The following is a 26,289-nucleotide window of genomic DNA, read 5'->3' as shown; positions in this document are numbered from 1 at the left end:
ACACTGAGACTCTGAGAGGTGAAGCTGGCCAGGGAAAGGAAATTGGCAGACTTGCCTGGGTAGAGGGGAGGGTAGGAGGCAGGGCTGAGTCAACTGTTGGAAGAAGACAGTGCAAGACAGATTTGGGCTCAGGATACAACATTTTTATAATGGTCCCAACCAAAGGACTGTGCTGCCCAGATGGCAGGAGCTCCCTGTCATGGGAGGCATGCCAGGGGAAGCTGAATAGGCACCTTTCCTGTCATTTGGACACCTGAATGGAAAGAGAGTACCTATCCAGAGCAAATGAGGCCTTAAGGTGTCAATCCTGGCCCCAGCCCAGTGCTGGAAGGTACAGAGAAGACAGCACCTCCCAGGTAGGGGTTGAAGGACCCAGGGGGCACACCCTGCTGAAAACTATGCCCCCACTGTCCCATCTCCAGGAGTGGCTTCCACTTTCCAAAATGTGTCTGTCTTAGGGAGAAATTTCAGGACACCTGAGAGGGGCACAAGCAGGAACACAAGTCTGGTTGCAAATTCCCCCAATTTTTCACCCCAGGCACTTCCCTTGTCTCATCCTAGTTCCAGCCTGTGGGGATGTCTCAGAGCCCAACCCCACTCCCAAGGCCCCTCTCCGCAAGGCTGACAGCCTCCTCCTAAACCATCCCTTACACTCAACCAAAGCAGCAAGCCCCACTGATTCTTCTCCTAAATATCCCTCAAATCTATCCACTCCTTTCTGGATCCACAGATGCAGCCCTGGCCACCTCCTCCCTGGTCTCCCAGTCACCAGTGCCAGTTCATATTCTACCCAGCAGCCCTGTGTAGACGCCTCCACAGCCCACAGTCCTCCCTGATCTGGCCCCACTCTCCCCACTCAGTGCCCTCATGCTGTCCTCCAGCCAGAGGGAAGCCCTTTCAGTTCCTGACACATACCCTGTCCCCCTGTCACCTGCATCTCATTCACTGCAGCCTGGACATCTTTCCTCCAAGGCCTGGGTTAAACACCCCTAGGTGCCCACAACCATGGCAAAATTGTGTGGCCAGAGTCATTAACATGTCTGCCTCCTTGGAGAGACCAAAGGTGCCATGGGGCAGAGTCCAACCTGTCTTACCCAGCCTATATTCCCATCCCCTGGTCCTGCTGCCTGGCACAGAGGAAATGTTCAGTGAGCAACAGCTGAATGCATGCAAGCATGAATGCATGAATGAGAGTGTGACTGAGGCTGAGAGAGCTGTCCCACACAGGCAGGTCCCCGAGGACAGCTGAGTCTAGAAGCCATGATAAAAAGTGGATTGAGGGAGACGTTTGGGGCAGGAGACTAACTGGGCCAACAGGTCCTCTGTGGAGGCCCGGACTTGTGTAGCCCCAACTCCTGCCCTGAATCAAAAAGATGGGACAGATCCATGCACCTGCCAGAAGGGACAGGAATGGGGGATTCAAGCCAAATAGAGTGAGTGAGGCAGATTCCTAGAGGTCTTGCCCACTCCCTCTGGCCCACAGATTCCCTTTCAGCAAAGTCACCTTAAAGTCTTTCCTGGGGACTGTGATGGGGTGTGAGAGAATTGAGCCCAGGCCAAAAGACCAGTCACAGTGCACCTCCCCTACTCAACCAGAGGGGAAGATGCCTGCCTCTTTGTGGCTTTGTATACACACACACACACACACACACATACAACTTCCCCCATGCAGAGACTGAGCAGGGCGTCCCTGGGCCTGGGAGACCTTGAACCTCCAGTCACCACTCTCTGTGGGTGGCCCCTGGCTTCCTTGTACCCCTCCCAGCTCAGCGACAGCCTCCTGAACTTCCTGGCAGGCTTCCAGGCCTCGGAGAAAGCCGCTGTCTCTGCCACACCATTACTGTCACCATCACTGCTGCTGCGAAAATGCAATTACAGCAAACAACAGTCGCCGCCTCACTTGAGCCTCACCATCCACACCTGGAACTAATTAACTTAATTAGGCCTTAATGAGCTACACTGGTCGGAATGCCTATTTTTACTTAATTATCCCCTAATGTGCTTGGCATGGAGGAGCACAGGACCCGGAGGATGGCTTTGGCAGTGGCAGTGGCAACCACCTCCTCTCCCTGAAGAAGAGACTCTCAGGAGGTGATGCCTGTCTGCCTGGAGTGGGCCCTAAAAAGCTGAGGAGGGGTGAGGCAGGGGCCACGGGCCACGCTGTAAGAACAGCAGCCTACCAGCTCCAGCCTCCCATCATTCCCACTGCACAGTCTGAGCTGGGGCTGAAGTCACACTTTGCTCAATTGGGGGTGTAACAGGCATGACCTGGCTGGCTTTTGCATTCATAGACCTCTGACAGGGACGACATGGGCTCAGAGAGTTACTCTTCCAACTGTCTCTAATGGGAAGGCACAGAGAGATGAAGGGCTTGCCTAAGAACACACAGCTAACTGGTGGCAATGGACGTGAATGGCTCCCAGGCCCTTTGAAGGAGCACTTTAAGCCATGATGGGGTCCTGTCAGGGTGGAGTCTAGCCTCTTTCACACCAGGCCAGGCTAGGATAGGCAGAGGATCACTTAGACAGCTGGCCTCCAGGGTCCCTATGGCAGCACCTTCCACCCCCAGTTGGGCCTTGGCTCCTGAAAGCCAAGTTTGCATCATCAACTTCTCTAGCTTTGGGGTGAGGTGAGGTGGTCTTGGTTCACTAGACAGATATGGGGGAGGCTTCAAGAGCAGGGTCCCTCCCTACTGGCCCCTGCCTTGACCCTGCTAGGGTCTCCAGATCAATGGCTCATTTGAATCTCTGGGTTCCTGGGGCTGGAGGGGTACCCTGTCCCTTGTATAAGCACAATGCACCTCTATGCTAAAGATGGATCAATCTCCGGGGCAACCCCCTCTCTGGAACTCCAGGCTTAAATCTGACAACTGTTTCCTTGGCACCTCCAGCCCTATCCAGCCCCAGGAGTCCCAGTCCTAACACAGACGACCCAGAACCTTTGATTTCCCTCTCCCTGGTCTGCTTTTCCCAGCATCCCCCTCTTCTGAAAATGGTCATGCCATTGGCTCATGTGCTTAAGCCAGAAACTGAAGAACGGCTCTGGACCACCCTCTCTCACACCCTACAGCCAACCCTTCCTGAAGTCCTGTTGGCTTTGCCTCCAGATAACATCTCCAAATGCCAACTTCCCACCACCTCCCAGCAAGCACCCAATCCTGGCCACCATCCTCTCCCATCTCGACAGCATCTCCCTTGGTCTTCATGGAGCCTCCACAATCTGGTCTCCATGAAGCTGTCATAGTGATTTAAGGAAAAAAAATCATTCCCTAGTTCAAAATCCAATGACTTCCCATGACACTTATAATAATAAAGTTCATAGGCCTTAGCCCAACCTACAGAGCCCCACCTGCCTCGCTGGTCCCATCCACCTCCTTTCCCTTCTCCTTGCCCCACTGACGTGGGCTGTCCTTCAGGGCCTCACAGGCCTCAGGGCCTCTACACTGTCTACTCCTTCTGCCTTGAATGCTCTTCCCGCTGACCTTTGGATCACTCAGATCTTGGCTTAAACATCACTGCAGCCTTCTCTGGCCCCACACTCTAAAGTCTCCTCCTAGGCCCTAGCCCTGTTAGATCGCCTCCTAGATCACCCTGTTAGAATCTTATGCATGGCACCTGCTAGCATCTGAAAATGCTGTTCCTATCTCCCTTGAACTTCATCTGTTTTGATCCCTACTGAATCCCCAGCCTAGAACACCATATGCCTGGCACACTGTATGAACTTTCTGCTAAATGGGTGTTAGAGGAATGCCTTGACTTTTCCACAAGTGATTGGAGTCCCCAGCCCCTTCCTTGAGCTGCCCAGAGCCCACCCAAATACCTTAGGCCAGAGCATAGTATCCTTGAATCCTACATCCTGGCCCCCAGCCTCTGCTCACATGGTCCAACCACCTGGAATGCCCTTTTCCTATCATTTGCTAATGGAAACTCTGGCCTGCCCCCAGGCTTCTGACCAGTGAGGGAGTGGGTGGGGACCACCATCTGTTTGAACTAGTGAGCTTGACTTGGTCCTTGGCCTTGGCTCTTCCTGGGATTTCTCTCTGCCTACTCTTTGGAGAGAACTCTCTGGGCCTGTGTCTGTCTGGACTCTGAGGACATGAGCCTCTGGAGGTGCTGGCCTTCATCTCTGCCGGCTCATTGCTCCCCATTCCTGCCCCAGTAGCCAATCCCAAGGTGGCTGGCCTAGAGTCAGCACTTAGCAAACATTTGATGAAGGAAGGAGGGTGGATAGGCATATGGGGTCCCTCAGCTGTGGGTCCTATCTCAGGGCTGAGGATGTGGCCAGGTCTGAGTATAAGCCTAGGCAGCTAGCCCAAGTGAGGAGAGGCTGCCTCCAGCTCTACCCAGTCCCAGGAGGCCCAGTCCTAACACAGACAATTCAGGATCCTCCCACCAGCCAGCGTTCCCCTGACTATGGCTATGCCATTTGTTCCCTGGCCTCAGGCTCCCCTCCTGTGCTGGCCCTCACCTCCTTGGCTTGAAACGGCCTCTTTCCTGAGGCTGAAAAGTCCAGGGGCACCAGGCCAGATGGCTGGGTGCTCAGGACCTTCTGGCCCTCTGACCACAGCCCCTGCCTCCTCTGAGAGGTGAGAGTGGGCTCCTCTCTCCTGGCAGCCCTGGCCTCTGCCAGTGGATCTTCACTGTGCCATCTCACAGATTATGCCCCAGCCTTCATAGAAATAAGGAGGTTTTAGTCTTGTTGTGACTATTGCCTGTGACCAGAGCTGTCCGCCAGCCTTCTGTGTGCCCACCCCACCTGCGCCCTGCCTGAGGGGCTAGGCCCCTGGAGATAAGCTCTGACTAGTAATTCCCTTTGTCCAGGATAGACTCTCTCTGTCCTTCTGAACTGGAGAATCTGTCTCCCACCTGGAAGGCCTGGGCTTTGGGTGTCATCCCAGACCTTCCCACTCAGTGGCACCCCATCTTACCAGCAGCATTCCCAGCTGGCTGGACCCTGCTCTCATCCGAGCCCCTCCCACCCTGGATCCTAGATCTAGAGCCATGCGGTCAGGGCAGGACAGACTTGAGGACGCTCAGTGTGAGGGGAGTCACTGACCTGTAGGGACCAAAACCGGGGTTTGGGACTTGGCACCGTCCTTTACTGGGTCTTGCTGCCTTGGTTTATCCACCTAAGAGGCAGAGACATCGTTGTCATTTAGCAGGATGTAGGTGACGCCCATGAGATGGAAGCATGAAGTGCGTTGTAAACCTAGCCTTGGTGACTTCACCTCAATTGCTGTTGAGGTGGGAGCAGGGAGTTGTGGGGTTTTAAACACCAGTCTACCCTCTAAGAAGGCTGTGGTTCCAGCACTGCAGGCTGAGCACAGGGATCGAGCGAGATCACAGGGTCCAGGAAATGGGTTCCATTCTCTGCAGCCAGGGACTTTCATCTGCTTCATTCATGCAATGGGGCTAACCCATAAAGGGGCAGGACACAAAGGGAAGGGACGGCTCTGAGGACATAATTTGGAAGGAAGGAAGAGGGATGGCAAGTTCCTTGGGTCCTATCTCCTAGGGGGCTCTGGATAGTCCCAAGATGTCTGAGATTATGGAGCATAAACTCTGAGACCCAAAGGAGAGGGTCAGCCCAGGTCATCCTGCTGGGCCAGAAGTACGGTTGCTGGGGGCTGATACCGGTTCTTACAGCACCTCCTTGAAGGCCCTGGAGCCTCAGTTTCCCTACCCTCACAATGGTGGCACTGACTCCCATCTTCCTTTCTTCCCTTCCTTCCCGCAATGCCCCCCACTCAAGAAAGCTGTGAGGTTCGCTGAGGTTCACTGAGGGTAAGGCTGTGGACAGAGTCAGGGCCCTGCCTCCTAGCCTTGTATAAGGTGGAGGAGAGGCTAAGGGAACCAGGAGCCTGGGGACCACCTCAGTACCTCCAAAGGCAGCCCCACTCCTTCCAAGGGAAAGAGGCCATGGGGCAGGACACCTCCTTGGGGGTAAGGGGGGACATACCCAGGCTTGGGGAGTCTCCAGCCACAACAGGCTCCCTCTTGGGATTGGCACTGCCATGACTCTACCACCTTCCTTGCCCTGAGCCCCACTTTCCCCATGAATCCAATGAGGATAACAGGGATCATCCCTGTCCTGTCAGTCTGTGGCCTCCTGGGGTCACCAAGCATAGCCAACCGGCCAGTGGGTATGAGACGGTGGCTCTTATGAATAGCAAAGCCCTAAAGAGAGACAAAACAGCCTGCTAATGGTGGCATTTCAGGCAGAGAACTTGGGGGCAGAAGAGCCTGCAGTGCTCAGCCCCCCAATCACAGCCACCCCAGCCAAGCCACTGCCCCTGCCTTGCCCTGGGGCTAGGGTCAAGGGTGGCAATGTCTGTCAGCGATGTGAGTAGGCTGTCAGGGACTCCATTAGCCCAGGAAAATGCCTTTCTGTCCCCACTTACTCTTCTGTCCTAGGCTATGGGCTGCCTGCAGTCACGTCACACGCACAGCAGCCGCCACCACCCACCCATCTCCCTCCCTCCGAGCAGAGGCAGCTGCTAGGCCTCCATGCTGGAACCAAAATTGAATGAGCACTCTCACAATGTCGCCTCCCGCTGACAGCTCCTAATTGCATGTTGAAGCCATGTGATGGAGCCCAAGTTACACTAATTATGTCATTACCCTAATTAAGTAAATACTGTATGTGCTAATTGGCTGAAATCTCTTCAGGGGGATGGGCGCTGGTGTCCCCTGGGCTTCACTTGGGTGGGCTGGAGGTAACAGAGGAAGGGGGGGCCCACCCCTCCCTGGGGTCACCCAGTGGGCATCAGTGAGGGCCCCTGACCATAGCGCAAGACAGGTGTGCCTGTGCTGCAGGGGAGTATGCAGAAGGTACTGACCAAGTGGTCAGAGACCCAGGTCGAAGGCCTGACTTGACCCCGACAGGCTGGTGGTCTTGAATAAGCCCTTTCTTCTTTTGATGTGGGCCCCCTTGCTGTTCTTCCCCTCAGCCAGCCCAGGGCCTGTGGCCTTTCAGACATACTGGGCACAGGGGCACCAGAGGAGCCCAGTGTTCAGTCATCTATAGATGCCAGCTATGTGCCTGGCCTGGGGTAGCAGCAGGAAGAATGGCTGATGACTGAGCAAAGCCCCAGTTCCTGGGCTTAGCACCCAAGTAAACTAGCCAAAGGACAAACAGGGCTGGCATTCCCAGGAAGGCAAGTGAGGTGGGAGGCTCTGAAGAGGTCTGAAGGGCTTTCTGAAGAAGGGGGACTTCACTTACAAAGGAGGGAGAATATCACTGCATTAGAACTCAGATCATCTCTAAGATGTGATGTCTAAAGCATTAGAACTCAGATCACCTCCAAGATGTGATTTCTAAATAATACCAAACTTTTTTTTTTTTTTTTTTTGAGACAGTCTTACTCTGTTGCCCAGGCTGGAGTGCAGTGGCACAATTGTGGCTCACTGTAGCCTCACTCTCCTGAGCTCTGGTGAGCCTCCCACCTCAGCCTCCCGAGTAGCTGGGACTACAGGTGCACACCATCACACCCGCCTAATTTTTGTTTGTAGAGACAGGGGTCTCACCATGTTCCCCAGGCTGGTCCCAAACTCCTAACCTCAAGCAATCCACTGGCCTCAGCCTCCCAAATTGCTAGGATTACAGGCATGAGCCACCAAGCCTGGCCTAAGTACCAAAATTCTTTTTTTTTTTTTTGAGACGGACTCTCCCTTTGTCTCCCAGGCTGGAGTGCAGTGGCCGGATCTCAGCTCACTGCAAGCTCCGCCTCCCGGGTTTACACCATTCTCCTGCCTCAGCCTCTCGAGTAGCTGGGACTACAGGCGCCCGCCACCTTGCCCGGCTAGTTTTTTTTTTTTTTGTATTTTTTAGTAGAGACAGGGTTTCACCGTGTTTTTTTTTTTTTTTTTTTTGAGACAGAGTCTTGCCTTGTCACACAAGCTGGAGTGCAGTGGCATGATCTCGGCTCACTGCAAGCTCTGCCTCCCGGGTTCACTCCATTCCCCTGCCTCAGCCTCCCAAGTAGCTAGGACTACAGGCGCATGCCGTCACACCCGGCTAATTTTTTGTTGTTGTTGTATTTTTAGTAGAGACGGGGTTTCACCATGTTAGCCAGGATGGTCTCGATCTCTTGACCTCATGATCTGCCCATCTTGGCCTCCCAAAATGCTGGGATTACAGGCGTGAGCCACCACGCCACCACACCCGGCCAATACCAAAATTCTTAACCATGACCTTAGAGTGGGACTTGGGAGGAATGACAACAGCCATCTAGAAGGAAGATCTCCGGATGGGACTCCAACCTACTTGGGGGTACTAGGGGTGCAGAAAGAATGCAGCCCTGTGTCAGGGACTGGTATGTAAGCCTCAGTAGGGCTGGAGCCCCATCATGCCCCTTCTGAGCAGATCAGCACAGACCAGCTGGTCAGGTGGACTCCATCCCTGCCCTGTCCTTCACGGAGCTGTAGGGAGAGTCCCAAAGGCAGGTGGTGGGGCTGGGGCCTCCAACAGCTGGGTCCTCTCACATCACTTAGGGCCCAACAGCGCACTGTCTCCCAAGTGTGCAGGTGCCGCAGCATGGCCATCCCGCTCTCCCAGCTCCACCCCGCCCGCCTGCCTGCCGCCATCTCTACAAACATATGCTGCGGCTCCACACCCGGCAAACACCACATGCTCACTTTGGTGGGCAATGGCTCCCTCCCCGTTTGCTCACTTGCTTCCCAGGACCCCAGGCCCAGTACAGCCCCCTACCCCGACTTAAGCCCTGGGCTGGCTGAACTCCCAGGGTGGCCTTGGCCAGTCCCCAGGTCTCAAGCTCCCAGTAGGTGACATCTGCTCATTCCTTGCCTGTCCCAGGCCTTCATTCATTCTACATAATGTGGTCTGGGCTCCCGTGGGCTGGCTCCAGACACAGAGACAGACAGGAAGCAATCCTTTCAAACGTCTGCAACGTACTCAAATGAGTAAGAAAGAAAATATGTACACACACACACACACACACACACACACACACACACAGAAAGAGAGAGAGAAAGCAATAGAGCACAATATTCACAGTAGTTGAACATATCCCCAAAGGAGCACATGTGTGTCTTCTGTACTATTACTATTCTGGCAACTTTTCTGTAAGTTTGAAATCATTTCTAAATAAAAAATAAATAAAGAAGAATAAGGAAAGAAAAAAGGAAAAAAAAAAAAAAAAAGAAAAAGAAAAAAGGAAGGAAGGAAGGTCCTTTCCTTTCTCCAAGCTCCAGGCTATAGGAAAAGACAGCTGGACCGGTGGCAGCCAGGTCACTGTACCCCTGCTGGGTGGGGCCAGCAGGGATTCCCTGAGGAGGTGATAGGGCTTGGGGCAGTCTAAGGGGCACACACCTCTGGCCCTTGTATGCAGGGTGGCACTGAGGGGCTGACTCTCTGAGAGTCTCCCTGTCACAGCTTTAGGCAAGCCCTCACTCCCTCCCCTCCTCCTACTCTCCAAAGAATGTGCTCTGGGAGTCTGAGATAAGAAGGGGAACTTCCCTTGGTCACAAGGTGTGGGAAGGTGGCTGGAACTTCTGTGCCTTTGAGTGTGAGAGGAGGCTGAACTGGCCCGGGGGCTGCGCCTGGTGGGGCGAGAGGGATGGGATGGCCCTACTCAAGGCCATCCTGTCCTCCCTCCCAGCGAACACTCACACAGACTCACCGAGCTGACTTCCCCAGGCAGTGCCCTTGCCTGTCACAGCAGCACTTGGCAGCAGGAGGGCAGCAGCAGGGAAGTGGCTCATTATTTCATCCTTCATTAGCTCGGCATTAGGCAGCCTGAGAATTGTGGGGTGTGGAGTGGGAGCCTCTGGTTCTGTGGTCCCGCAGCTCCGGGCCCACCCCTTGCAGCCTCCTTCCCCCCATCCGCTCTCTCTCCCCTGCTTCCCTACCTCTTTCATCCCCACTCCTCTCCTGCCTCCCTGTGCTCCCTACCCTGCCCTCCTCCCTGGGGTGGAGGCAGGGCACACACGCTCCGTAAGAGGGGCTTCCCCTACCCAGTTCTCAGTCACAGGATAGGCCCCTTCACTATCCCCTCCCCGAAAAGACAGTGACACCAGCATCCTGATGTGTGGTCAATCATGGTGTGTGTCCTGGGTGTTCTGAGCTCTCAAAGAATGACTGGGACCCCTGCCTGGCCTCACAGCCCATCTCCTCTCCCCTCCACCTCAGGCTGCCACTTTAGAGCCTGGACTGCCCCAGAGTGGATCTGCCCCCCGCCCCCACTCCAGGAGGCTCTGGCTGGGATGCTCAGGGCTGGGGAACCCAGGGGTCAGCAGAAACCGATTCCTCCATTCAGACGCTGTTGTTTCTTCTCACGTCTTTGTAGCCTTGTCACTGGCCGCAGTCCTCCCAGCCAGCCCACCAGCCCAGCCCCTAACCCAACAACTGGCGGGTTTCCCTCCCTGCCAGTCCCCTTCGTACATGGCCTTCTGCCATTCAAGTCCTATTGGTCTCCTCTGAATCCAGAGCCTGGCACGGGACAGGGGTGGGACCCCTCTGCCCAGCTCAGTCATCAGCCATTGGCCCCCTGCAACCTGCCTTTCACCCTGCTCTTCTCCTGCCCACGCCCCTCACTTGCCCACCACCTCCTCACCCTGTCCCTGCTCTCCCGCCCCTCTAACAGTCTCCCCGCTCTCAGTCTGGCCCCTCACCTCCCCTGCCCCCTCCCCATTTCCTCTCCCCTCCTCTACTGGCCCTTTAGTCCCTGGGTGTCAGGCTTTATCTCTCCGAGGGGGGCGGGCAGGCGGGCAGGCGGCAGGCTCGTTGTTCTCCCCTCCCCTCTCCTCTTCTCTCTCATCCTCTCCCTTCTCTCTTCCCCCTCCAGCCTCCACTCCTTCGCCTGCTCACTCACCCTCTCCCTCTCCCGCTGCCCCCCCTTTCTCCCCCACCTCTTTGTTTCAGCTGAGAACCAGCTCCTCGGGACAGTTCCCACACTGCAGTGCCTCTGGTGAGGAGACAGCGCCACTGAGGTGAGCCTTGGGGATCTGGGGACACAGGCATAGGGCGGCTGGAGCCCTGGAGGGCAGGCAGGTGGAGAGAATGGGAAGAATGCTTCTCTGCCCTGGGCAATGGGAGCAGCAGTGGAGTGCCAGCTTCAGGTCCCCAAGGGGTCAGCAGGAGTGGGGGGCAGAGGTGCGGCCAGTTAGCCGCAAGGGACAAGGCTGGCCGGGAGCTGGCAGGCTCTGTTCCTGCCCGGGTGCCTGGCTTCTGTGGGTGGCCCTGAGCTGAGAGAGACCCTCAGGGGGACCTGAGAGGGTGGGCGGGGGCTGGGCTGCCTGGAACAGCCTGCCCCTGAAGGTTTGAGTATATGCCCAGTCCTGGAGTCCAGGGCTCTGACCCTGCCTCTGACTGGGCTGCAGCTATTGGGTTACTGGGTGCCAGCAGCGGTACCGTCCAGGGGACTGTGACCCTCACAGGTGCCTGTGCTAGCAGGAGGGTTGGCGGCTGGCTGGAATGTGCTGGGGCTGCTCCCACTGCCCAGGTGGAGAGTCTGAGCGGAGGGAGAGATCTTCCCCCTGCCACAGGCTCACAGGTTTTACTCCAAGCTACTGATCCCCAGACCCATAGAGCCACATGGCAAAGACAGGCACTTCTGCCTCCCCTAGGGATCTTTGATCAGCTCCCTCCAGACAGCATCCCTAGAAGAGCTTTGCCTAGAGTTGCAAACAGCAGGGTTTCAACCCAGAGCCTAGATATTCCTGCAGTCAGCTTCCTGGAACTGGGCAGGACAGGGAGGAACGGGGGCTCTGTGGATAGGGGTGGGGAGAGCAGGTGGAGACAGAGGCCTGGCTCCAATGAGGCTACAAGTGTGATTTTTGGAGATAACCCAGGGCCACAAGGAGATCCTGAGACTCTAAAGCTGTGCAGGTGGGTGGGAATGATCTGAAGGGGCAGAAGCCAAGTGCCAGGGGCCCCACCCCCTTCTCAGCTGGTGCTGGGGATGGAGAGGCAGGGCTGGATAAGGGAAGAAATGTATGGCTCACACCATCCCAGGGAGGTGGGCAGGGCGGCTCTGCTGGCTGCTAGTGGAGGAAAAGAAGAGGCCAGCCCAGACATGAGGGGACACCAGGGAAAACCTTCTCAATGGGATGCATTTTGGGGGTCTAGCCTCTGGCTGTCTGATTGGGGCAGAGCCAAGTCCTACAGCTCCCTGGCTCCCCAAGGAGGCAGTGGTGGACCAAATCATGGTAAGTAGTGGTCCCATGAGGCAGAGCTGCTAAGGGCAGTGGCCCCATAGGACGGGGCAGATGGGGCATTTGCTTCTAGGGGCCAACTGTCTTGCCCTCTTCCCTTGGCTAGAACTTCCTCATCTGAGCAAGGTGACAGCTGCACTTGCTCCCACCCCTGCCCCCCAGAAATCCCTGGATGGGAGCAACATGTCTAGAGAGGTGGAATCAGAGCTGTGAGCATGAGCTGGTGCCAGGCTGAGTGTCCACCCCCAGCCCACCCTCCTCCAGCCACTACAAACCAGCCTGAGTCAGGAGAAGTGGAAAGCAAAGCCTCAGAACTGGCCCTAGCGGTTACTGGGGAGAGGTCTGGCCCACAGCCTTGGGGAGAAAGCCCATCTCTCCTGGACTAGGCACAGCTCACAACAACCCCATAGTCCTATTGCTCACACAGCAGCCTGCCAAGGTCATTGGCTTGCCCATCACCCAGGGTGTGTGTGTCCCTCACCCTTGCATACCACCTCCCTTCCCCTAGCACATCCCAAATCCTCTTACCTAGCTAGGGATTCTGGCCTGGGGTTAAGCCAGTCCTCCCTCACCACAGTCTGGGCCTCCTCATGTCCCTTACACATGACCCAGACCCAGAGGGAGGCAGGTTGCCCTACCCATTTTCCAGAGACGTTGGGGGGGCTCTCTTCCAGGTGGCTCAGCTCACTCTGACTCCAGGCGATCATCCATCAACTCCGTGACCTCCTAGGGCACTATACACCCTACTGGCCATTAAAGACTCAAATACCATTCCCTGCTGGTGCCTGTCTAGTGCCAGAGGCCAGCAGGTTGCTCACTCAGCCCCAGTCAGTGAGCACCAAGGTCCCACTGGCTCTAACCCTGGTCCTACCATGGAACAAGGGGGCCTCCCTGAGCCAAGAGCTCCCTGAGATTCCCCTTGGAAGAGGCCAGTACTTCAACCTTCTTTCTCTCCCTCCCTGAGCTCCCCACTTGCACAGAGCTTTCCCGCATAGATCCACCTGCCGCTGATACCTCCCTAAAGAGGCGATAGGGCAAGGATGTTTTCCCCATTAAACAGACGAGAAAACAGGCCTGGAGAAAGGAAGGTGGGAAGGCCAGGACAAGGACTTACCACCTGACTCCTATTCCAGTGCTCCTTCCAAGCCACTTAACTGCCATCCTCGTGAGATCCTACATGGGAGTGGGGTCCCTATGCCCACCAAAGTGTCCACTAGCTGCCCAGCCTCTGCCCCCCAAAATCCTCAAAGCCCTGAGGCATTCCCAGAGACAGAGAGGCTCAGTTACTCCCAACAGTGTTTGAGCCAGGGCTTTCGGCCTTGGTTCCAAAGCAGGCATCTAAAGGGTTCCCTGGGCTGGCTAAAGGCTTTGGAGCTGAGGCTGCATAGGGGAGGTGGGAGAGGGTTCTCAGAGCCTATAATGCACCTCTCCTATCTGCAACCCCTTCCATCTCCTTGCATGCCCCACCTCTCACCCTCTGCAGTAAGGATGTTGGCTCTCAGCATTAAAGTCCCAAAACAGCTCCATGACATTATTCCCTGCCAAAATCTTCGTGAGGTTTGCCATTGCTGTCAACATGAAGTCAACTCCCTCGGCCAGGCACACTAGCCTCTGCCAGTCTTTTGGGCCTCTTTGCCCAACTTGCTCCTTGTATCCCCTACACTCTACACCTGTCTCCACCCTGGGATGGGGCACAGCACAGCTCAGAGACTGGTTGTGGGCTGCACTACACATTCACATGTTTATATATGTATCCATGCACACACACGCACATGCACACTCACATACACACAGATGTGCATACAGATGCAGACACACATTTATGTAGAAGCCTACCACTCAACTGAGCATGGTTTTCTGCCAAATCACACACACAATGGAGCTGTCCCTCTGAGCCAAGAAGAGTCCAACACATCTGCTGTGTGGATCCCTGGAGAGGCCAAGCATGGTTATGTCGCCATCCCAAGCCCTTGAGGGGCAGTGGGGAAGCAGTAGATCCCCTGGATCTGGCTGAGCCCTTGCTTGGCCCCAGGGTCTCTGAGCCCCAGAGAGTAGCAGAGGATAGTCAAGCAGGTTCCAACTAGGTTCTCATTCTCGTTCTGTAGCCTTTATGTGAGACTATGCAGTCCCAAACAAGCCACCTTTTCTCTCTGTATCTGCAACTATAAATCAAATAGTTGGGACTAGCTGACACTGAAGGGCTGCCCAGGCCCACTGCTCCACTGCTCTTGGCTCATGCCAAGTGCAGAGAAGGGAGATGCCTGTGAGGTCTGCTGTAGCCAGCAGGGCCAGACACCCTCCATGGTGAAATCCTCCAGCTAGGCCAGGGGAAGCTTCAGAAAATGAAGATGAGGTGGGCACAAGGACGGCAGCAGCTGGAAGAGAAAGAAGCCAAGATCAAGGGAGGGGCACTTTAATGATCCAAAATTGACATTTATGGAGCAAGTAATGAGTCCTATGGAAACATTCACTGTGCAGGGTTTATCTCATCTCATCATCCAGACTGTGGCCACATACATCCTTTCTTATCTCTGGGGTATCCAGTGAACAAATCTAATGGGTTAGGCTCACAGACTATTTGGCCCTATGGGGTCCAATCCAGGCCCTGGCCTCCCAGACTCTACAAACAGAAGTATAGGGAAGGGATCAATGTACAGCAGGGGGAACTTCCTGCAAGATCCTATCCATACCCAAAGCCCTCAGCAGGGATGCAGGGAGCCATGTGCCCTGTACTAAGTATCTGTGTGTATACTCACAGATGCATTCCCACTCTTAGTACGCCAACACCAACGTCTGTATACTCACACACCCACCACACACACACACTGAGGACATGGCTGCCAGGCCCTCAGCCCCTGCCCCAGTTCTCCTATCCTGCTTTTGCCTGGAACTTGGCACCCAGTGCCAATACTCATGCTCCCAAGAGCAAGTACTGAGGCAGGAACTGGTTACATGCAGAGGCTGCCAGAGGAGCACCAGGGTACAGGATCATGTGAGGATCACCATAACCCCAGAGACTGTGACCCTAGTCAGCAGGAACTCCACACCAGCACAGAAGGAAAGGAAGTAGTACCCGTGCATCCCAGTGGGGTGCAAGCTCCCCTTTACCTAAACCTCCCTGGTCCCCAGAGTCCACTTACCATGTTCACCTCCCTCCCAATCCCCAGCCTGCCATGCGTGAGCCAGGCCCCCAGGTCATGAACCATCTGCAAGCTAGGCTGTTCAGAGCCCAGGTGGGGAAGGGAAACCCTTCCCAGTGGAAAGTCCCGCCAGCCCTGGCCCAGGGCCCCTCAACACCCTCAGGGAGGAGGGGAGGGCTGGGGTGGAAGAAGTGCCTGTAAGAGCAGCCCCAGGCCTCGCTGTTCTCTATGGCTTTTTATTCCTATGTGATTCTACTGCTCACTCATATAGGGATTGGAGCCGTGGCGCACGGCGGGGACAGCCAGCGGAGGGCTCTGACACTGAGCAAGGGAGCCCAAAGGGAGGCAGGACAGTGGCACCTCCCTCTCTCAACCCAGGCTGCTGGCCAGGCCAAGGCAGTCGTTCCTCTATTCCCACTTGCCTCTTCTCCCACCAGCGGTCATGGGAAGGGGTGTGGGCCACTGGACCTCATCACTGGCTGGACCCACCATCCCAGTGCTGAGACCCCCACTGAAGGGCTAACATCAGGGTCTGGACTTGGTCCCCAGAGGAGTGGCTGAAGGAACTGGGGATGTTCAGCCTAGGACAAGGGCTGTCACAAGGAAACAGCACTGGGGGGTGGGACAAACTTCAGCTCAACCAGAAGTGCAGTATGTGGCTAAGGGCTGTCCAAAGACAGAAGGGACATCCATCTAACGAGGCCTATAAGCTGAGGCTGGAGAGGCCATGGTGACGGTGCCATGGCGGAGTCATGGTTGGGTGGGTGGCTGGTCATCACAGATTGCAGTCTTTGGGCCTGTCCTCCCTGGGGTCTCTGCTCACGCACATCAAAGCTCTCAGGAGCCAGGCTCAACCCTCACACGCTCCAGAGAGACAGGCACAGGCACCCATTATGTGAGGCACACCCTGCATGTACTCAGTCCAGCAGAGGGGCGTTAAGAGTCCTGCCAGGCCCTGGCACTATGGCTGCAGCCATACCACACTCCTCTCCCAGCAGCTCCCCTGTGAGGCCTCATTCTGAGGGAAGGTGCACGGAGAACCCATGTCATGGTCCTATTTATTTTCAGACGTTCTCGCTTCACAGAAAGAAACAGGGTGAGGGGCTCAAGAGAGAGGCTGCCCAAGGGAGAAGCATGGGAACACTGAACTGGCCAAGGGGCTTGTCCTTGTCCTCAGGGGTACCTGCTGCCATGCAGAAAGTAGGGGTAGGGGGGAGGCCCCATCTGCTAGTCTGGCTGGAAGGGAATAGACATAGAGCAGAGGCCCTGAGTGGGAGGTGACAGCTAACCAAACAGCCAAGGCCAAGGAGAGGAGGGGCCCTAAGGCTTAGTGAGGCCCTGAGGACCAACCTTGCTCTGCCATCTGACCTTGCCCTTGTAGGCCTCCTCTGAACTCTCAAAATGTGACCTATGCCATCACCGAGGCCGCAGGAACAAGAGGTGGGTGTCCATGACATTGGTACCTGTCATCCCTGTGTGCAGCAGGTGTGCCCCACCCTGGAGGCGGCAGAAAAAGGTATGTGAGTCATTGTGGGCTAGGAAGGTGGCCATGTCCAGGCCCTCAGCTGCAGCCTGGCTGGCAAGCTCAGGTGTGACCCAGGCCCCAGCAGCCTCTGTGGGCCCATCCTGCCCATCAGTGCCACCGCTCAAAAACAGCACATCTATTTGCCCCAGCGGCCACCTTCTCAACTCTGCTCCAACACGCAGGGCCAGTTCCTGGTTCCGGCCACCCCTGCCAGAGCCCTGCAGCTGCACTGTGGGCTCACCACCAGCCAGCAGGCAGACTGGGCCCCTTCCCCGTGCCATGGTCTCCAGAGCCTCCTCCAGCTGCAGGTCTGGGATCTGAAGCTCAGCTGCCAGCTCATGGAGCTGCGCATCTTCCTCCACAGAAGCCCCAGCCGTGGATGGGGTGAGGCGGGTTCTAGCCACATGGGCCAGCAGCCCGTAGAACTGGGCCATACTTTTTACATCACCCTGCATGGCTGCACTCAGCACCACAGCCTGGTAGCCCAGTGCCTCAGCCTGCCGCTGGGCCTCAGCTAGTGCCAGCACATTGGAGCCAATGATCACATTCAGGACATGGCCACAGGTGCGTGGCCCATGGGGGTCAGAGTCGGCCCGAGACAGCACAGTCTTCACAGAACGTGGCAGGGCTGCACGGAGGCCGTATCGATTGAGGATATGCAGGCAATCTTGCACACTGTGGGAACTGGCCACAGTGGGGCCGCTGGCAATCACCTCCACAGGGTCCCCCACCACATCTGACAGGATGAGGCTCACCACCTAGGGAAGAGCCACCACACAAGGCTCAGGCCCCCTTCCTCCTCCCCTCAGAGCCCATAAGGACAAACTGCTCCTTGGGTATCCACACACCCTCCCCCTAACTCAGTGCATTTCCTTACCCATGGTTAACTCCTCTCACGTGGGCTTGCAAAACACCTGGTCATGCAGGCACCTCCTCCCCATCTCTGGCACCCCTCCCATGATGTCACCCAGCCAGCCCCATAGTCTTTCACACCATGCCCCTGCCAATCTGTATGCTGTTCTAGGCTTTCACATCCCTGGCACATGTGGATCTGGCTCCACCAACCCAAGGCTGCCTGGGGAAGAAGTGACTTATACCTGCGCAGGGTAGGCGGCCTGAGCCAGCCCCCCACCCTTGAGCTGGGACAGGGCCTTCCGAATGGTGTTCAACTCCTGGATGGTGGCTCCACGGGCTGCCAGCAGTCTGGTGAGTGTCTGCTTCTCCTCCAGTGTGACAGGTGGGATGGGGGCAGGCAGCAGAGCTGACCCCCCACCTGCAGAGACAATGAGGGTATCAGGCAGAGGGACTATCCCAACCCAGGGAACCAGGCGAGCAGGGGTGACAAGTCCACATTAGAAAAGGGGGGTTGGAAAGGTGGGGTTAGGGTGCCCCCGTGTGGATATGCAATATGTATACAGTCACCACATCCTGGCCGCTGGAGGTTGTCCCCTGCCTTGGGGTACCCCAGGTCCCAGGAGGCACTGGAAGAACTAATTACTTAAGAGAATAGAACAGGAGGCAGGGCAGGGGACACACAATGGAAGATTAAGGAGAAGACTCCTTGAGGTCTGAAAGCCTAGCTCTAGGTAACATCAGTACAGACAACAGCAACAGCAGTGACATTTTCCAAGGACTCTATGGATGTGCCAGGCCCTGCATTAGGTGCTCCCCGTGCACCCTCTCACTGACACCCAAAAGGTCAGTTCAGGGGGAGGACTCCACAGCTCAGGGGAGGCCAGACGACTAGTCCAAGGCAACCCGGGAGTCACCATCCAGGCTCCTTACCACCTCCCTTGCTCCTAACTTCACCCTGTGACCCTGGGGGCTCAGATCTGATTTCTCAAAGACCTGATATTGGGTGCACCCCCCACCAACTGTCTTGGGCCAATGTGGTATTAAACCTGAGATCAGCACGAGCAGCAGGTCATCAGCTGTGAGTCCCTCAGCCAGTTGCCGGATGGCCAGCGCAGCCCGCAGTGCATCGCGGTCTGGGAGGTTGTCCTCCGCACCCTCGAATACTTGGACACGGCTATGTGGCTTCAGCAGCATCTCCCTGGGGAGGGAAAGGTCAGCGTGCAAGAGATGGGGTGGGCTCCTCTCCTCCCACCTCATCTCTCAACTTTACAGGTGAGGGGGGCATGAACGAAGATGCCCACTGACACGCATCCTGGGGCCAGGCCAGACCCAGGAGAAAAGGGAAGCAGGTGGGGAAAGGAGGCCTGATTCAGCCTGGGTCTGGGCCCAGGTTTCCCTCCAGATAGACAGCAGGAGGCAGCCCCCCATGGCTCCTTACTGCTTGCCGGCGCGCTCCATGGCAGCACGGATCCCCTTGGGAATGCTGATCACGCCCTGCACAAGATGCTGGCCCAGTAGTTCCTCAGCGGCAGCTGCCATGCCCATCACAGCCTTGCCAAAGCCCACCAGGTAGACGTTTTGCTTCAGCTGAAAGCTCCGGTCCCGCACCTTCAGCTGTCTGCCACTAGGGTCCAAGGATAGTGCCCGGTGCAGCATGGGGCCCGGCAGCACTGCACCCACAGCACTCTCAAACAGCTGCCAGGCCTGCTCTGCCAAGGCCATGCTGCTGGCCAGCCGGGCCACTGAGCCCCGCCAGAGGAGTGGATGCAAGGGGGCTCGGGCCAAGCGGGGCAGGACCTGCAGGGCTGCAGCCATGCCCCACTGCTCTCAGCACTGCCTGGCACCCATGGCTGCCTAGAGGGAAAAAGCACAACTGAGGCCCTTGCAAGGCAAAAGACAGGAGGTCCCCCACGGCCAGTGGACCCCACAGCTGCTGCTACAAGAAGGAGCCATCTGATAGCCCCAGGAGACTTCCTGAAGCCCACAGCTGCAGGATCTCACTCATCCTTGGATACCAGCCCTGCCACCCAGCCATGTCCTCCTCTTCTGCAGACCACATGCCGGCCCTCTGGATACTCTGCCTTAAGTCCAAAGTTCCTATTAGCTGGGCCCTCCTCCTAGGTCATCCCTTTGGCTGTGAGTTAATCATTGACAGAGGGAGTAATTTCTACCAGTGGGCTCCCATCCCACCCCTTTTCCACCCCCTGCACTTCTGAGCTCTTACCCAGGGGCAACGCCCCTTTCTGGCACTCCTTCCTTGCCTCTTTACTACCTCTGCTGCCAGGAGTCTGTTGATTGTCCCACCAACTGACCCCGAGCCCACTGACCTCCAGCCTACTCTACTTTATCTCATAAGACTGGGATTAGGAGGCTGGGAAGTCAGGGTCTATAGGAGGCTGCAGGTTTATCAGGTCAAGCCCAGAGCATATCCTCAGGGCAAGCAATCTGAGGAATCCCACTATTCAGGCCAGTTCAGCAAGAGGTTTAGTTTCAAATCAGGAGTGAGGGCAAAGTCTGGCTCATGGTGGAACCTTAGGAAAGTCCCCAGGCACCATGTGAGGCCATGTGCCGTGAAGCCCAATTGCAGGACAGAAAAGGATGCCCTTCTACCCACATAGCTGGCCAGACCCAACCCTGCCAAGAACACCCCTTCTAGTTCCAAGATAACAAAAACAAGTCCTAGATCACACCACCCACAGTGGTGAGAGCCCAAGAGCTGAAGTAGGCAAAGGCCAGGCTCCCATAACTGAGCCCAGATAGCCATTTTCCCCACTGGGCAGAGTAAAAGCTAAAGAAGCCTTGGGGTGAAGGTCAGGAAGCTGTAGAGGTGTATAAGAACAACAAAGACCCAAAGAGCTCATCTGTACTACATATGTACTATTGCATCTACTTTAATAAATGCCTACCATAAATGCTGCAAGCTGACTTCATCAGCAAGTATGGACTGAGCGGGGTAAGGAGGCTGGGAATTGAGCTTCCAGCTGTATCTACTACAGGTTTTCTGAGTGGCTGGGACACATCCATTTCTCTCACTGGGCCTCATCCACAAAATGAGACACAAGGTGAGATTAACACTACACTCTCCCCTTAACACCCTCAGGCTCTCTGATACTGTCCACTGCAACACAGATCTCAAATACCGGTTTATCCCACACCCAAATGTGGTGGTTACTTCTAGACTCTGACCATTTTGTCTGCCTAGTCTCAGCTCTCCCGTAAGAGAAGACAGCCATGCTTGACTTCTGTTGTGAAACGGAACACAGAGGGCATCGTCATGGGGATTCCGAAAATGGGTCCAGTTATGGCCAGGGGGACCCCTGGAGCTTGCCCATTAGGCTTGGAGCTAAAAGCATCTTAGCAACTAAGACAGCCGGTCTTTATAGCCTGGGTGAAATCTGTATTTATTTCCCAGATGGACAAGAGCCTAGAAGATCCCAGTCTTGCCACTGGGTATGAGCAGAGGACGGGGGACGCTCAATGCCAAGGCTGCCAGAGAAAATACAGGACGTCCTGTTAAATTTGAATTTCAGAAAAACAAGTAATTTTTAAAGTATAAATATGTGCATACAATGTTTAGGACTTAACAATTATTCATCGTTTATCTTAACTCAAATTTAACTGGACACGGCCGGGCGCAGTGGCTCAGGCCTGTAATCCCAGCACTCTGGAAGGCTGAGGCGGGCGCATCACCTAAGGTGTGGAATTACAGACCAGCCTGACCAGCATGGTAAAACCCCGTCTCTACTAAAAATACAAAAATTAGCCAGGTGTGGTGGGCGCCTGTAATCCAGCTACTCAGGAGACTGAGGCACGCGAATCATTTGAACCGGGGAGGCGGAGGTTGCAGTGAGCCGAGATCGCGCCACTGCATTCCAGCCTGGGTGACAGAGTGAGACTCTGTCTCAAAAAAAAAAAATTAACTGGACTCTCTGCATTTTTATTTGCTAAGTCCTCCAATTCTATACAAGACATGGTCTCTCCGAAACTCCGGAGGGATCCAAAGCAAAACACGGAAACAGGAAGACTACCGGCCTTGACTCCTCCCCGCTATTAAAGGGGGCTGGCACCATTTCCGGTTTTCCGCAGTCAGCAGGGGGCTGGAAGTGACGTCATCCTCAGGTAGGGCCTTCGCGAGGCAAACCGCTGCCGCGTAATGCCCGGTGATACGAGAAAGAAGGGCCTGCTGCCACCAAGACCCTTCGTCGCCCAGCCCAGGGATTGCTTCTGAAGGTCATGCGCGCCCTGCAGGCGCAGACTTACCAGCCCACAGCTCCGGGCCACGGCGCCCAGCACTGGAGACCGGAAGTACTCGCGGGTGGGCGGAGCGGAATCCGGAAGTGTGGGTGGGTGGATCGGCGCTGGCGGCTGCGAGCTCTAGCTGAAGCTGGGGTCTGGAAGGGAGAGTTTAGGATATTGACTCCTTGCTGGCCACCAACAGACCTGGAAGGAGTCACCTTAAGTCCTCATTTTCTTAATCTCTACATTGAGGGTAATAATCCCCGCCTCACTGATTGCAGATTTTTTTTTCGAGACGGGGGTCTCACTCTGTCGCCCAGACTGGAGTGCAGAGGCGCGGTCTCGGCCCAGTGCAACCTCCGCCTCCCGGATTCAAGCGATTCTCATGCCTCAGCCTCCTGAATAGCTGGGATTACAGGCATGTGCCACCACGCCGGGCTAATTTTTGTATTTTTTAGTAGAGACCAGCTTTCGCCATGTTGGCCTCTCTGGTCTCGAACGCCTAACCTCAATCGATCCACCCACCTCAGCCTCCCAAAGTGATGGGATTACACACTTGAGCCGCCGCGCCTGGCCTCTCCCTTCCTTTATCTTGTACGATCAGTCAGCAGATACACCCTGAGGACTGGGCTGAGCAAACGAACTGAGAATCACTACTTACCCACAACTAACCCCTTCTGGAGCCAGATTAAGTAATTCTCGCTCCTCTCCATGGTTTTTATTCCACAACTTATTAGTGTTCTCCCCTCTCCCACCATGGGCCACCAAATACAGCTCTGACCTAGCAAGAGTTCCATTCCGCTATCCTCAAGCACATAAGCTGCATGTAAAAGCGAATGACTCTGGACCTTCCTCACTGTCCCTGCTCTCATGCTGGGCCCACCCTGAGCTGGCTGGATGCCTTCCCACATTCATAAGATGAGTCCTCATCAGACTCCAAGAACACAAAACAGTTCACTGTTTTTACTGATGTTTTCTTATGGAGATAGAGGAGAGAGTTGCATCACAAATCACATACTTGATTTCCTAACGATTTTATTGAAACATGTTTCTTGGCAGGGCCCAGTGTTTCACGCCTGTAATACCAACACTTGGGGGGGCCAAGGTGGGCGGATCGCTTGAGCCTAGAAATCCGAGACCAGCCTGAGAACATGGCAAAACTCTTATCTCTCCAAAAAAAAAAAAAAAGAGCCGGGTGTGGTGGCATGCTCTTGTAGTCCCAGCTACTCAGGAGGCTGAGGTGGGAGGATCTCCTGAGCATGGCAGGTAGAGGCTACAGTGAACCTTGATCATGCCACTGCACTCCAGCCTGGTCCCATGTCTCAAAAAAAACCAACCAACCAACAAAAACACATTTCTTTCTCCTATTTTTGAGGTGGTGTCTTGCTCTGTCACCCAGGCTGGAGTGCAATGGCACAATCTTGGCTCACTGTCACTATACTCCAGCCTGGGCACAATCTCGGCTCACTGCAACCTCCGTCTCCCAGATTCAAGCGATTCTCCTGCCTCAGCCTCCCAAATAGCTGGGACTACAGGCACCCACCACCACGCCCAGCTAATTTTTGTATTTTCAGTAGAGATGGGGTTTCACCATGTTGGCCAGGCTGGTCTCGAACTCCTGACCTTGTGATCCACCCACCTTGGCCTCCCAAAGTGCTAGGATTACAGGTGTATAAACAATTACAGGCGCCCGGCCAATATAAACAATCTTCACCTTTCCCCACGCTGGGGAACACTAATTGCCACTGCTTGGTGTCTGTGTTTCCCTGATGGCTGCCCTCACACTTTATGCTTGAATAAATTCTTTTAACTGGATCTCGAACCTTTTGATGATTTTTAGGTTGACATTAGAAATGTGTTTTTGGGCCAGGCGCAGTGGCTCATCCCTGCAATCTCAGTACTTTGGGAGGTTGAGGCAGCTGGGATCATTTGAGGTCAGGAGTTGGAGACCAGTCTGACCAATATGGTGAAACCCCATCTCTACTAAAAATACAAAAATTAGCTGGGCATGGGCCAGGCGCAGTGGCTCACACCTGTAATCCTAGCACTCTGGGAGGCTAAGGCGGGTGGATCACCTGAAATCAGGAGTTCAAGACCAGCCTGGTCAGCATAGCGAAACTCCGTCTCTACTAAAAATACAAAAATTAGCCAGGCATGGTGGTATGCGCCTGTAATTCCAGCTACTGGGGGCGCTGAGGCTGGGAGGCTGAGGCAGGAGGATCGCTTGAACCTGGGAGGGTGCAGTGAACCGAGATTGCGCCACTGCACTCCAGCCTGGGTGACTCCATCTCCAAAAAAAAAAAAAAAGATTGTTTATATAGGCAAAAACGGGTGCTGACCGGAATTACATTTTCCAAAAAAAGCTAACATAAATACAAGATTTGATTGGCTACCATTTATTATACTCGAAGGAGTTTGCTTAACATTCTATTGTAAAGAGACAACAATCACAAGGGTCTCTATCTCCCACATCATCTAGTCTAAGTTTGAATGAAGAATAGGGAGCCTGGTTAATGTATAACATTTCAATATAAAGGTCAGGAAGCAGCAGTCATGGATCAGAGAAGAAAAAAAAAGCAATGCCTGCTCAGTTTGCAGGGTTTAACTTTTCTCCTTCACATTAGAAATTGAGAATGTCCTGAAATTTTCTTTTCTTTTCACACCCCCTACCTGCTCCCTTTGGCAGTTGCTACATCTCTCTGTAGGTCTCCAAACCATGCTGTGCTCTTGTCATGAACCTTTACCCTCCCCTGGCCCCCACTTGAGATCTCTCCCTGGATTTTTCTTTTTCATATATATATATATATATATATATATATATATATTTTTTTTTTTTTTTTTTTTTTTTTTTTTTGAGATAGGGTCTCACTCTGTCACCCAGGTTGGAGTTCAGTGGCATGATCTTGGATCATTGCAACCTCCACCTCCCAGGCTCAAGTGATCTTCCCACCTCAGTCTCCCAAGTAGCTGGGACCACAGGCATGAACCACCATACCCAGCTAATTTTTTGTATTTTTTGTAGACAGGTGGTTTTGCCATGTTGCCCAGGCTGGTCTCAAACTTCTGAGCTTAAGCCATCCACCTGCCTCCGTCTCCCAAATTGCTGGGATTACAGGCATGAGCCACCACACCCGTCCTTCTCCCTGGATTTTTCCTTTTAAAATATGAAACTGTGTATTCCTTCTCCTAAATGATTTCCCACCACATCATCAAAACAAAGGCATCCTCAGGTGGAATTGCTCTCTTTAATGCGGGAGAGGTTGTAAATACTGAAAATTTTATTGTTTTTCCTTGGTTATAGTCGGCTGTCTTCATCCATCCATGCATTTATTACTTCTTCAGACATAATTCAAGAATTTCCTGAGTGCCTTCTGTGTGGGCCAAATGCTGTAGCTGCTGGGATAGGTAAGAAGTGGTACTTTTAATTTTAATTTTTTTTTTTGAGAGACAAAGTCTCGCACTGTCGACCAGGCTGGAGGACAGTGGTGATTACAGCTCACTGTATCCTCAACCTCCTGAGTTGTAGCAATCCTCCTGCCTCAGCCTCTCAAGTAGCTGGGACTACGGGTGCACACCACCATGCCTGGCTAATGTTTTGGAGAGACAGGGTCTTGCTTTGTTGCCCAAGCTGGTCTCAAACTCCTGGACTCAAGCAGTTCTCCTGTCCCAGCCTCTGAAAGTGCTGGGACTCTAGGCGTGAGCCACTGTGCCCAGCCTGGGCTTGCAGGGTTGCTCCGTGGGAGGGAAGGTCAGCTGTGTTGGAGGCAGGGTAGAATGGAGCTGTGTCCTGTGTAAGGGCTCTGAAACACCTTAAAGCTGGGAGGCCGAGACGGGCAGATCACTTGAGGTCAGGAGTTCGAGACCAGCCTGGCCAACACGGCAAAATCCCGTTTCTACTAAAAATACAAAAAAAAAAAAAAAAAAAATAGCCGGACGTGGTGTCATGCACCTGTAATCCCAGCTACTCAGGAGGCTGAGGTGGGAGAATTGCTTGAACCCAGGAGGTAGAGGTTGCAGTGAGCCGGGATCACACCACTGCACTCCAGCCTGGGCCACAAAGTGAGACTCTGTCTAAAATAAATAAATAAATAAAATAGGCCGGGCACGGTGGCTCACACCTGTAATCCCAGCACTTTGGGAGGCCGAGGCGGGCGGATCAAGAGGTTAGGAGATCGAGACCATCCTGGCTAACACGGTGAAACCCCGTCTCTACTAAAAATACAAAAAAATTAGCCAAGCGTGGTGGCGGGCGCCTGTAGTCCCAGCTAAAGGGGGGCTGAGGCAGGAGAATGGCATGAACCCGGGGGGCGGAGCTTACAGTGAGCGGAGATCGCGCCACTGCACTCCAGCCTGGGCGACA

At 54.7% G+C, this 26,289-nt stretch overlaps 2 protein-coding genes across 9 annotated transcripts in view; one reads left to right on the top strand and one right to left on the bottom strand.

Moving 5' to 3' along the window:
* Positions 1 to 14,264: 14,264 nt before the first annotated feature.
* GLYCTK (glycerate kinase) lies at positions 14,265 to 22,004 on the bottom strand. Of its 4 annotated transcripts, none has more exons than XM_074032379.1 (5): positions 21,954 to 22,004; positions 19,132 to 19,547; positions 18,740 to 18,891; positions 17,936 to 18,111; positions 14,265 to 14,548 (listed from the first exon to the last, which is right to left on the bottom strand). In XM_074032379.1, the coding sequence occupies exons 2-5, from the start codon at positions 19,506 to 19,508 to the stop codon at positions 14,492 to 14,494; spliced, it is 762 nt and encodes a 253-aa protein (XP_073888480.1). In that variant the 5' UTR covers positions 19,509 to 19,547; positions 21,954 to 22,004; the 3' UTR covers positions 14,265 to 14,491. The 4 variants fall into 4 exon arrangements, with proteins under 4 accessions (XP_073888480.1, XP_005547387.1, XP_073888479.1 ...); XM_005547330.5 differs by lacking the exon at positions 14,265 to 14,548 and adding an exon at positions 16,355 to 17,596; XM_074032378.1 differs by lacking the exons at positions 14,265 to 14,548; positions 19,132 to 19,547 and adding an exon at positions 16,355 to 17,596.
* WDR82 (WD repeat domain 82) overlaps positions 21,778 to 26,289 on the top strand; it is a 41,493-nt gene continuing 36,981 nt past the window's right edge. Inside the window, exons 1-2 of one of the 5 annotated variants that reach the window (XM_074032385.1) lie at positions 21,778 to 21,812; positions 25,231 to 25,334. The gene's annotated coding sequence lies outside the window, so the exon portion shown is untranslated. Of the gene's footprint in view, positions 22,037 to 25,230; positions 25,335 to 26,289 lie in introns of all 5 variants that reach the window. The other 4 variants (XM_074032383.1, XM_074032384.1, XM_074032386.1 and 1 more) reach the window with 4 other exon arrangements.

The sequence above is a fragment of the Macaca fascicularis genome, chromosome 2, assembly GCF_037993035.2.
Source record: "Macaca fascicularis isolate 582-1 chromosome 2, T2T-MFA8v1.1".
Taxonomy (NCBI): Eukaryota; Metazoa; Chordata; class Mammalia; order Primates; family Cercopithecidae; genus Macaca; species Macaca fascicularis.
This window is presented reverse-complemented; position numbering and strand designations above follow the sequence as displayed.

Excerpts from the sequence above, each read along its gene's own strand:
- GLYCTK (XM_005547330.5), bottom strand. The coding sequence starts at position 19,508 with ATGGCTGCAGCCCTGCAGGTCCTGCCCCGCTTGGCCCGAGCCCCCTTG. Across the intron at positions 18,112-18,739 it reads GCTGCTCGTGCTGATCTCAG|GTGGGGGGTCAGCTCTGCTG; the intron begins GTTTAATACCAC and ends TTGTCTCTGCAG. Across the intron at positions 17,597-17,935 it reads AGGCCGCCTACCCTGCGCAG|GTGGTGAGCCTCATCCTGTC; the intron begins GTATAAGTCACT and ends GCTCTTCCCTAG.